The 12,458-nt window shown below is 43.0% G+C and overlaps 1 protein-coding gene across 1 annotated transcript in view; it reads left to right on the top strand.

Moving 5' to 3' along the window:
* Positions 1-7,516: 7,516 nt before the first annotated feature.
* CDH13 (cadherin 13) overlaps positions 7,517-12,458 on the top strand; it is a 1,012,190-nt gene continuing 1,007,248 nt past the window's right edge. Inside the window, exon 1 of the mRNA XM_036440234.2 lies at positions 7,517-7,829. Within this exon, the coding sequence (XP_036296127.1) occupies positions 7,785-7,829 (45 nt within the window). The 5' untranslated portion in view covers positions 7,517-7,784. The remainder of the gene's footprint in view (positions 7,830-12,458) is intronic.

Here is a 12,458-nt window from a genome sequence, read left to right as displayed (position 1 = left end):
TGTATATAACAAGAACAGCTACAGCAACAAAGTTGCTTTTATTTATTATTGCATAAAATAATACCTAGATCATAATAGTTACTTGATACTTATTGCTTGAATTAAAAATTGCTCTGGCAACAATATAGAAATTAGGCTGGCAATCTAGAGATTGATGCATAGATGTTAATTTGAAGTCCTATGAGTGCTTGGCTTGATTACAGAAAAATACTTCTTTTTTATTATATCTTTCTGCTTGGGATCAAAACAATTGCTGAATGAATGAATGAATGAATGAATGGTTGGCCTGTTCAACTTTCTTTGTTAAGAGAGGAGTGATTTATAGACATGGAAGGCATGTTAGCTGAGAGCAATAAAGTAGGTAAGTCCTAAAATAAAGAACTATTTACCTCCCCCCACACCAAAGAATAATAACTGGGCCATGAGCATCTTCTGGGAAAATGCCGAGACACGTCTCTTCACCCATCAGGTTCCATGACAAATAATGAGAATTTCTTGTCTTCTTTCTTGACATTCTGTGGTCTTCAGAGTCTCCTGGGGAGAAAAAGTAAATCAATAGATTCATTACATGAAAAGGAACCTGGCACTTTGAAAAGGCTTTAGATGAATTCCAGACCTGCTAAGTAAGAGAAAATGGTGAAATGGTATTGAAAATACTCTACCATGTCTTTTTTAGGTGTGCCCCAGCTCACCTCAGTTTCCCCTGATTCACCTTGGGAAATTGGTTCCTCAATTCATCTCTGTCATTCACTCACACCGCATATGAACTTGGTCTTGGCAAAGAGAATGGAGTATAGTCTACTTAGGTCATCAATAGATTCCCTGTACCCTTAATCTTATATTTTATGCAACATAAGGCTTGAAGTGTGCACACATTTTGTCTTGGCCATATTTTTGTATAGTGATTCCCTTTCAGATTCATGTAATCATTAGCCATCAGCCACTACTTGGTATTCCTGATGAGATGAAAGCATCTAGAGAACCACCCATCCATATATTATCCATGGCTATAAGGTCATCTGTTTCTTCATTTATTAAAATTAAAATTAAAAAAAGCTATCAAGTGCCTGTCATGGACCAGACATGCTTCTAGGTCCTGGAGTGCAATGATCAATAAACAGACATATAATTGCCATCATGAAACTCATATTTTAGGAAGGAAAACCAACACAGAGAGAAGCAAACAATAAACAAAATAGTGACAAATGATAGAAAATGCAATGGAGGAAACAAATAAGGAAACAAGTGAATGAAGGACGAGCTAGTGAGAGATGGCTCCTTCTCTAAAGAAGTGGCATATAAACAATTGTTGGGAGTCTGAGAATGACCTGGAAGTGGAGGAAAGAGTATTTCATATAGAGTGCCTAGAATGTGCAAAGGCACTGGGGTAGGGAAGAGCTTAGCATGTCTGATGACTGAGAGTAGAACAGGGCACAATGAGCAGAGGAGAGAGTAGAAATGGGATGGATTTGGAGAGAGAGGCAGGAGACAGCTCTTTAAGGCTTCTTGGACTGTGGTGAGTTTTCCTTTTCTCTCATTTGCTAAGGTAGTTTTTTGAATCAATGCATATTTGCTTTTGAGTTTTATACAATAAAATAGGAGTAGTATAGACAATTAACCTTTGCATGTGGAGTATTGCCACTGGATGGGGACACATATGACAACAGTTTGAAAATCACTTCTATAGGAGATGCTGATACTAGAGGTGTATTATTTGAGTTTGTTTTGCTGCAGTATAAGTATGACAAAAAGACCTATAGCGCTAGGCAGGACCTCTCCTATGCATCTGCACTCTTTTATTGACGCATCCTTCTCATGTCTTCCAAATATCTACAATTGGGCAATGTGGGGGCAAGGAGTATCTGAGGGAGAGAAAGAAGACATCATCTCTGACCTCATGGAAATTGCACACCAGTCACTTTAACTCCATAAAAAGCTCAGCTTAAGGAATAAAAGAAACTTGGATTTGTCTTTTCTGGTGCTCATTTGGTTAAATCCAGACAGCTGTCATACATTCCGAATCATTAAAATGTAGTTTTCTGTGCTTAACTTGCTTTACAGATTAACTTTCCCCAACTCATTATGGTGGACCTGACCTTGGTCTATTCATAAAAGACCACAGAAATCATTAACTGGGTGGGTTGCTTTTTATAGGAGCAGCACAATTTTATCTACCAGAGGTATTGGCAGATTTGGATTACATTGTAAGTAAATTTATCCACAACAAACATTCATAGATCTGCCTTGCATTGTAAATAAATTTCCCAAGTAATTGCTAAGCTATGGCCTCATAATTATGCTGGCATGAGAAAAGCAACCAGAGACATATTCAGTAACTTTGCAGTAAATAGTCACAAAGGAGCCTAAGGATTTTCTAGGAGACAGCCATACTGGATTAGGTGGGTGGAAGGAGAGGAGTATTTGGTGAATTTTTATTTCCAACAAGTTCAGAGGTAATGCAGATGTGGTCTAGGAGTCATACTTTGAGAAACTGATGCTGAGAAATAACCCCAGTACCTAATTTTGGGTAAGGGAGACACCTAGAGGGGGCTCTTAATGGCTTCCAGTTTATAGGATAAAATTGGTGTCTGAATGCCCAAATTTGCTACTTAAGGAAGGACTGAAACCTTTAAAGACAATTAGGCAAGTTGAATTTAGGTCACCTAAAAGTCACTCCACGCTTTATTTACATGCTAGTGTGAAAATCACGATTATATTAAACATATTCACAGAGGACCCTATATTAGTGCAATATCTCAAAAGTCAAAGGAGTGCTTTCTGTCTTAGTCTTAGATATCTGGACTTTTTATAAATTAAGGAAATTCAGAAGGATGTCACATCTCAAGGGTCTTTCAACAAAGATCCCCAGGCACCTACATTCTCACACTAGCCTTGCCTTGCCAAAAGTTTACCTACATGGCTACACGTGAGTGCAGAGTGTCAAGGTACAGAATGCTTTCCAAATGGGAGGACTGAACTGTCACCATCAGGATATATTTCTTGTAGGGAAGTACATGTAGGGGGGTTCATATCAGCATCATGCATTGTTCAGTACAGAAGCCATTTATCTTTACAACAAAAATCCTTTGAGTACCTCCTGTATGCCAGACACTGTTCTAGAAGCTAAGCACACAGCAGCAAAATGACAGATGTAGGAGAGATAGACAACAAATCAAAAGTGTAATTATTGATACATAACAAACCACCCCCCAAATTTAAAGCAATCATTTATTTTTAGCTCACATACATGTGAATCAGCTAATCTGGATGATTTTCTTGTATCAAAGCTCTATTGGCTTTGCTCAAGTTTCTCTGGGTCCATGGAGGTGCTCATCTATCCTCCTACGAACAGTGAGCTAGTCCATGAACGTTCCTTTGAGGCATTGATAGAGAACCTAGGGAGAGGAAGCTGAAATGCACAGTGCCTCTTGGAGCCTTGGCTTTTAACTGGCACCCCATTACTTTTCCCTCATTCCATTGGCCACATCAAGTTCGTATGGCAAACCCAAAGTCAAGGGGTAAAAGATGTAGATGCGGGTTGGAGTGAAGAATTGAGACAATAATGAAAGTAACCACTTATGATATAAGGCCAAATAACAGAAGGGACAATGAAGAAACATAAAGCAGGTTCATGGCTCATGCAGATAAAGGATGCAACTTTTGATAGCCAGGTATTATGGGATGGTGTGCAGCCTAAACACATTGAGGGGTTGTAGCTTCAGCATTATGTTATGTTATAGTGCTGGATGGGATGGACTTCCCTCCCTACTCTCCAAGTATCAAGTGCTCCTGCATACCTGATAACTATTGAGTCTCATAAGGACATCTATCCAGTTTATCACTATTCTATTCAAATGCCTGTTGACAGCAGCAAATTTAAAGGGTACCACAATTTGAATAAATTATCTCTACCGGATGATATTCCAGTTGCTCCTCTCCACACTCACACACAATCATGTGCCTGCATAGATGACACACAAGCACTGTACATACCCACACAGCCACCTCCACACACTCAGAAATCATGTCTTTATCCACATCAGTCAATGAGAGGAAAGTCTCAATCCCTGGAACCTCAGGAAATAGCTGCAGACTATTGGGTGATGGTTCCACCAGCTCCAAAGCCAGGCTGACGTGCTTGAAAAAGGAATGTGAATTTGGAATGTGTCTGAACACAGACATGGCTTCTGGGGAATCCACAGCTGCAAAAGCTGCTGGGGCTCTTAGAGGGCTGTAGTGGGGGAGGTAAAGCAGGGCTAATTGGGAGGTGGATTTTAGCTTCAGTATTTAGTTGCCACCATCAATCAATCAGCCAAAAACCCTCATTAGGAAGCTGAAGGGAGAATAAGGCAAAACAAATAAACAAAACAAATAGATTTCTTCTTCAGAAACCTGCTATCACTGGAATAAAATGACTTTTCTCCTATTTTTTGTTAAACAAAAAACATGATATTTTTGGTAAAATGTACATTCTGTGAGAGTAGAGTGGAGTAAAGGATAGAGGGAGAAAGTAACATCATTTTTTTTACAACAATTCTTGGAATGTTGCTATGTTGTTATTTCTATTGTATGGATGAAAAAACTGAGGTTAGAGAGTAAAAGCTATTTGCCCAATATAAGTGAAGTCCAGAAATCCCAATCTAGCTATAATTTTTTAGACAATTTTCTTTCCAACTTCCTAGCCTCTATGATTTCTAGAAATGAGCCTCAAGGCCTAAGAAGACTCTGAAAGTTACATTTGTAACTTATTACAACTCCCAACACCTCCCCCACTGAAGTAGGAAGGGATGGGGACTGGCCCTTTGGGCACATCCACCTGGAATCAGGTGAGGTTGGCTGGAGCCACTCTGCCTGCCAGTAGACTAGCTCAAGGACAAAAGCCCAGAACCTTGGGGAATGTCTGCAAGTACCTGGATGGAGACAGACTCAGCAGAATTTTGGCCAGGCAAATCTGTAGCTATCTTTACTGGTGCCCTCAGAGGCACAAGTTCATCTGCAGTCTAGGAATCACAGTCTCCAGTTACATGTTGTGGGTCAGCACCTTAATTCAATACATTGATGAAGCTGAAACAACCTCACCCAAGATTATTGTCCTCCTTTAGGGAGCAGCTGGAGCTCTGGGAACACAAAGATTTTTCCAAAAATGGCTCTATTAGGGTCATCTCTGAAGGGCCGCTCTAGCCTCAGAGCTCCCTTGGGATTGGCAGAGTCCTCTACAGCAAGGACAGCTGTGTTCACCTTCTACCTCTGCCAATTTGTTTCCCTCCCTCTTGCAGCTATGGCTCCTGAGAACACTCCCCAGTAAGCCACCTGCACAAAGTTCCATCTCAGCACCTATTCCAGGGAAACTAGCCTATCTCACACTGGTGATTAAATACTTCAGCCTTGAAGTGATCCCTGTTGCTTTTCTCACAGCTTATTGGCTAGAACTAGTCACACTTCTTCATGCTAACCACAAGGGGACGGCAAGTGCAGCCCTTCCATGTGCCAGGAAGGGGGAAAACTGGACCTACTTGGTGAGCAGCAGTAAAAATGATGGAATAGGGAGACCATAGAAAGGTCCAGCAAAACTATAAAATCAATAATTCTGCTTTGTATTATACTTGGTACACATGCGTCCTTGGAGATACCTACTCTTAGTAGTGCTTCCTGCCTGCATGTCGATTGTGGAAATGTAGCTGGAACATCATCTTACCGTCATCATTACCTTTTATCATGGTTTATCATCTGCCAAGCTGTCCTCTGCTCGCTCTCGCTCTCTCTCTCTCTCTCTCTCTCTCTCTCTCTCTCTTGAATCTATGGGCTTGGCTCAGTTGGCCCCCGACTCTGCCCTGGAATGGAGAAAAATCAGGATATTTTATGATGCCTTGATTTGAAGCAGGTCTGGCTCCAAAGAACCTTGTTTTATTCTTTCTGGTGAGCAATGTGGGGATGGGTCTCCACACACATGGGTTCCAATCTGAGACAAGAACAGCATCTATCAAACACTGTGACTGCACTTCTTAGAGGCTCAGGAGCAATGCTACCTTGAAAAGAGGACAGTGGAAAGCTGGAAGAAAATAAGCATTCACCTCTCCTGGGCTCTTTTGGGAGCTGTTTGGCCAACATTGCCATCTGTTGGGCCAGCACCAGCTAAAGCAGCCAGGTGGTCAGATGGCATTGCATCTTCATTAATGACCTTGGGCCCACATGAGATGACCTTGTGATAGAACAGCTGACAATGAAATAATTTTTAAGGTGCATCAGTTTACATTTATTGAGTGCTTATTTAGTTACTTCATCCTCACCACATCCTTAGGAGTGCAGTATAATGTATATATTTATTTAATCGTTGGACAGAGGCAGAGATAGTATGAGTCACTTATTAATCAGTGGTAGAGCTGCAGGTTAAGCTTAGGCAATGTGACTAAAAATATTGTTCCATCCCACCCTCATTACTTCTTGAATAAGTCTAGACATCTCTTTAACACATACTAATGATGGTCTCCATGTTCCAGGCCCTGTGCCAGATGCTAGGAGAACAGCCCCATCTCCTGGATCATGGGTTAATGTCCTACTAGGTTAGATAACACATAATACACTTATTCCATTATTTTGCATTAAGGGAAATTATGTCAGAAGATATTCACATGATAAAACTATGTAACTTATGTATTTCTCTTGTTGCTTTAGCCACCAGGAAGCTCAGATCTAAATCAGAGCAAATTTATTAGACTTTGTGTTTAACATTTCAGTTTTCTGATTTATTGCCTTCTGGCACATATTTTTTATATTGGTTGCATAAATTCTATTGCACAAATATCCTATATTATAGAACACTTTAAATCCCTTTTAGGAGGCTGCATGGAAATGACAGCATATGGTCTTTATTGCATATTCTTAGATTCCTACTGGGAATGACAAACCTAGATATCCCTCTTATCCTCATTTCCATAAAATTCCATTTATAAAATCCCCTGAGACATGGGTACTACTGTTCTGAGTTTTGGGGGACTAGGTAGGAGCTTCCAAAAGATCACATCCATATAGAAAAAAAAAAAAGTTTCCTCATATAGTGGTCCCAACTTTGGAGCCAGATGAATGTCTGTGGAGTAGGTGGCCAGTCAGATACTCATTTGAGCAGTTAATAAAGTCTATTGCCCCTTGATGGATTTTTTTTCTGCAAGCTAGAATTGATCTGTCCTCTTTGTGATTTGTGTGATGGCAGAGAAACACCAAACACCATCATGACTTGGATCACATGGGGGGGAAAAGAAAGAAAGAAAAAAAATCCATTGCCAAGTCTTTCCAGGCGTAGAAAGGGCTGGAACTGTTGGGGTCATTTTATTTGATTTATTGGAAATAAAGTGGATCTTATTAACATTTTAATAAAGAGAATCTCTTTGCAGTGGGCTGTAAGTGGCCGCCAGTCCCGGGTGCAATTCCATTCTCTGCATAAGTGGAATCTGCTGGCGATGCCCAGCGTGATTTGTGAGGCTGGGCCCCAACAGTGCAAAAAAGCAAATGGGCTGCCTCCTTTGAGGGGCTCGCTTTGCGCGAGGTGCTCTCCCCGTATCTGCCATGCAAAACGAGGGAGCTTTATGAAGGAATCCGTCTTGTAAAGCCATTGGTCCTGGTCATCAGCCTCTACCCAATGCTTTCGTGATGCTGCCGCTGATCTATTTGGGAAGTTGGCTGGCTGGCGAGGCAGAGCCTCTCCTCAAAGCCTGGCTCCCACGGAAAATATGCTCAGTGCAGCCTCGTGCATGAATGAAAACGCCGCCGGGCTCTTCTAGTCGGGCAAAATGCAGCCGAGAACTCCGCTCATCTTGTGTATTCTTCTGTCCCAGGTAGGGAAGAGGGGCTGCGGAGGCGCGCCCTGCGCCGCGGGGGTTCTGCATTCTGATCGCCTGATGCCGGCAGAGTGAGGGGGCTTTCCGGTGCCCTCCGGGACTCCGGGAGCCGTGGCAAAGATAGCCCTGGGCTTGGGAGGAAGGTCATTCTTCCCAGCCCCAGAGATCCTAGGGCGAATGGGTTACCCACTCCGCCTTGCCTCTGTGTGTGTGTGTGTGTGTGTGTGTGTGTGTGTGTGTGTGTGTGTGTGTGTTCCCTTGCTTGCTCGCTCGCTCCCCTGAGGGGGAGAAGGAAAAATCTCCGGAGTCCTGAGTCCTTTATTTTGCAAGCAGGGGCTACATTCTCGCCCACATCCAGTGGGGTAACTTTCATTCGCCTTCTCCCAGAGGCTCGTGTATTGGAGAAAGACTCAGTTGGAAAAGACTCCAAGGAGTCCTTATTTTACCAAGCTCAGCGCGGAGCAGGGAAGCGCCGCTGGTGTCGGGACTGAGGCTGGAGAGGATGGCCTGGCATTGCTGACTTCCTGGGGCGCCCGGGCCCCCTCACCCAGCCCAGCGGCTTAAGCGCTGGAAGGTGCCTCCGGCTAGCCTTGCGCAGCAGCGGCTGCTGCTGTCGCTCAAAGGCGCCAGTGGCAGTTACTCCTGCTTGGGGTTCCTTTCCTTCCCCAACCTCATGCCAGGAAAGACCGGGGTACATCCCCTGTCAGGGCAGAGGTCCCAAACCCCCACACTACACCCCATTTGTCCAGCTTACTGAAGCTTCAGCTCTGAGCCTTGGCTGCCGCCTCTGCTTCTTTTCTTGGGCGGGCAGGCAGGCGGTTGGGAACACAGAGAAAAGTTCAAGCCTTGCCCACCAGGGCCACAGCTGCCTGTTAACCCTCTGAGGGGGGCACTGCTGTGTGAGGGGAGCTCCCTGAGATTCCTAAAAGGGAACAATGGAGACACAGTATTCCAGCAACCACCTATGTATCTGAGAGATCTCTGGAAGTTTGTGTGTAGGAAAGCAGTACTCAGAGGTGCTGGAGGCTAAGGGGCACGCCCAGCACTGCTCAGGGACCTAGGTCTCCCTGGCAGCCTAGGAGAGGAGGGAAGGAGACAGGGAGTGCCTTGGGGTGCTAGGAATGGGTGTTGCGTTTCTGGCCAGGACTCCTGGGTGCCAAGGGAAGAGGCACATGTATGAGTATGTAGGTGAGAGGGAGAGTGAGCAGCTAGGGTCCCAGACAGGGGCAGGTTAGGATGAGGAGATACAGTGCAGCCTTCTAAGGGGACACCACTGTTGGGTCAACATGAGGGTTAGACTTTGGAATCTGACCGATGTCCATGGACAGCACTCAGAGTGGGGGTGGCAGTGTGTGAGAGTACTTGGAGGCAGAGTAAGGTGCCTGGCTGCTGAGTCCCCTTTCCCTACTCATACTCCCTTATTCAGTTGTACTCCTCTTCCACCAAGGAGTACAACTGAATAATTGTTGAAAAGAATTGCTGGCTGATTCTCTTAGGGTTCCTGTAGCCTTAAGTCCTGCCACAAATCCTATGCCTGACTATGCACCAGTTTTCCAGACTTTCTAGACTAATTCTGAGGCTGAATATAGGTTTATACAATCCTAATTTAGCAGGGTAGTGCAGAAAATGCTTCTGATTCAGGCAGATCTGTTCTGCCATATGCTAATAGTACCACTCTGGGCAATTTGCTTAAGATTCTCCACTGTAAAATAATCTTAACACCTCCATAAACTTGCTAGGCAGATTGTATTGCATTCAACAGGATGTCCCAGGTAACGCAATTACCATGAGGCCTGGCTCAGGGGGAGCTGTCCGGTATCTGGGAGCACTTACCTAAGACTTCACAGTCTCTGTGGATATGCTTTACTCTCAGTTCGGATACCAGGGCTTGCCCAAAGTTATGCTTTCTTCTGAACAAGACAGACCACATGACAGCACCCAGCAATCCTTATGCACTGAGGGCTTCTCACATGATTCCTTTTGCAAAGCAACTGGTATGTCTCCTCAGCTAAGACCCAGCTAACACAGGTGGGTTATGAAGACTCTCAGCTCACTCCATTCCTTTAAAATAAATTAAATTGCCTGACCAGAAAAGCATATTTTTTCCTTTAGATTATTATGCACAATCAGAGCAAAGGTCCACATTAGGTCAGTAATTGATATCCTGGTAGCAGTACCACCTTACAGAGGAATCATGCTGGTGCAATCCAGTTAGCCAGCAAGAGGCTTGAGTGCAGAGCTCTGTGTGCCATGGTGGGGAAAGTGGGGAAAGTCTTGGGGCCTTTGAGTCAACAAGGAAAAAACAAGACTTTCCTGAGGCAGAGAGAAAACAGAAGAAAGGGAAAAAACAATGTAATAAAGCAAATTAGTCACTCAGCCCTCATGATGTTCAGGCAAGCATGTGTGTGTTTTTCCATCTCAGTGGTAAAGTGCCAGGTCCAGCTTTGGAAGATATGTCTCTGTAAGTTCATTGGCTAGGTTTCTCTTTTAGGCATTTTGGGGTGCAGGGAGAGGAATTCTAACCAACAATGGCTGGGAACTGGCAAAGTTAAGGACAGTCAGCTCTCTTTTCCCTTGGGTGTTTTGAAAAAGATTGTCCCAGAAGTGGCCTCTGGAATTTGGCTATAATAAATAATAAAAAAGAGCAGCACAAGCCAGAAATTCCACTGTAAACATGACTCCCCCTCCCATATTTGGGTATCACAACTAGCCAGGAGTTCTAACAATAAATGAGTAATCCTCCTAGAATTAGGATTTTAGGGAGTGGTTCAGATTTGGAGACCAGGCATTTGGGAGTGGCTACAAATGTTACGCAGAATTCTGAGGTGTTGATTTTAAAATGGGAAATCCTTTCTTGGAGTCAGAATCTTGACTTGTAGGATTATAAGTGAGAATTAGTGTCTTCTAGTGCCCCTTCAACTTACTATATTATATTTTAATGAAAGTGTTTTTTTTTTTTTGAAGAACCATTATAATGAGAATAAAAGATTGAGGATTGCAGAGAATACCCCTGCCCTGAGAAGGATTCAGCATGTGACAGCCTAGGAGACTTCAGAAGCACTGGGGAAACAGAGATATATGTGGTGAAAGGGATTAAAGTGGTAGACTTAATGTGTCTGAACAATTTTTTTTAGCAAGTCCCCAAAGACATTTAACAAACTGCAAGGCTGAATATGTGATCTGGAATTTATGTAATGCCATGGCCTGTATTAAAAGCCTCAATAGTCATTTTAGCTAATCTCTCCCACTCTGTCTCCCCTCCTCTCCTTTTCTATTTTGAGCCCTCTGTTTTCCATTAAACAAAATCTATTTCTGGAATATTTTGTATGTGTTAAAACTGCCCAAAAAACCAATGTACCCAATAACTGCATTATCTACAAGTACTAGCATTCAGATGTGTGCACGGAGTGTCAGTCTGAAGTTCACTATTTAGGTAAAAGTTCAGCTATACTCTTGAGAATATGCTTCTTTCATTCCCTCCTTTCAAAAAACAAAAACAAGCAAGCAAACAAAAATAACAAAAATAGTTCTTTGAGGAGTAGAGTTAATTTCTATTTAGTGGAAAGTAAGGAAAAGGAGGGGAAAAACCACTATGGATTCAATTCATGCATAAATGACATATCTAAATAGCCAACAATATGTTCTAATTATCTTTCTCTCTGTGTATGACAATGTGTGTGTGTGAATGTCTATCTCTGTGTGTTTTTATCTTGTTTTAATATCTGTTGAAAAATTTCTCCAGAAGAGGGCTCCATTCACAGCATTACAAAATTCTGAATCTACAGCTCATATTATAAAGAACTTCAGTATAGCAGCTCCATTAAAACAAAACTGTCCTTTTTTCCAATTATTTGCTACAATGAGAAGTCCTGTCATTTTGCACTGAGCATCTTTCCTTGTGTTTTTTTTCCTTCCTTTTTTCCCTATTGTAGTTGCTTCTGTTCTATTTTATTCTTCAACTATGTATCCCCTCTGAGTATTAGAGCAAGAAACATTTCAAAGACCTTTGTAGACAATGCAATATGAAATGCAAGGAAATTCTGAAATTTCCTGGCATTTGACTACAGTTGGACCTCGCTTACTCTTCAGGCAGCCAAAAGGCGGGCACAGTTCTGCCTGTGAAAGGAGATAATCTGCCCCATTAGGTAACTACCCAGAAGAGTGAGTCATGAGCCAGTTCTGCTCACCCTTCAACACCAGTTGAAAAAGAGAGGGAAATATCAGACTGTCATCCAATTACAATAATCAGTTGGACAGAATCAAATCAAGTGACCAGTGGTTTTGGCAATGTTTCCACCTGGCTGTCTGCAAGGTGCCCACACGCCTGGGAGGATCTGACCCTCCTGACAGATGCTGCCAATACAATTCCTCACAGCCTGTCTCCTCTGCAGCCACCCAGGGGACCTCAGCCCTGGATCCCCCTACCTGAGCAGACTGTATAAAGGATGACTAGCTGGACTGAAGAATCCCCTGCACCATCACCATATACTAAGTATTGGCTTTATTTTAGGGTTAGGGTAGAAAACTACTTTCTCTGTTGGGAGAAGCAGCTAAGACAGGCTAGAGAAGAAAGAAATGATCTTTAAAACTTGAAATTCAGACCAAGTCAGGTTTCATGGAGGTGAA

The sequence above is a fragment of the Pipistrellus kuhlii genome, unplaced genomic scaffold, assembly GCF_014108245.1.
Source record: "Pipistrellus kuhlii isolate mPipKuh1 unplaced genomic scaffold, mPipKuh1.p scaffold_m20_p_17, whole genome shotgun sequence".
Lineage (NCBI taxonomy): Eukaryota > Metazoa > Chordata > Mammalia > Chiroptera > Vespertilionidae > Pipistrellus > Pipistrellus kuhlii.
Note: the sequence above shows the minus strand (reverse complement) of the source record. Positions and strands in the feature narration are given on the sequence as shown.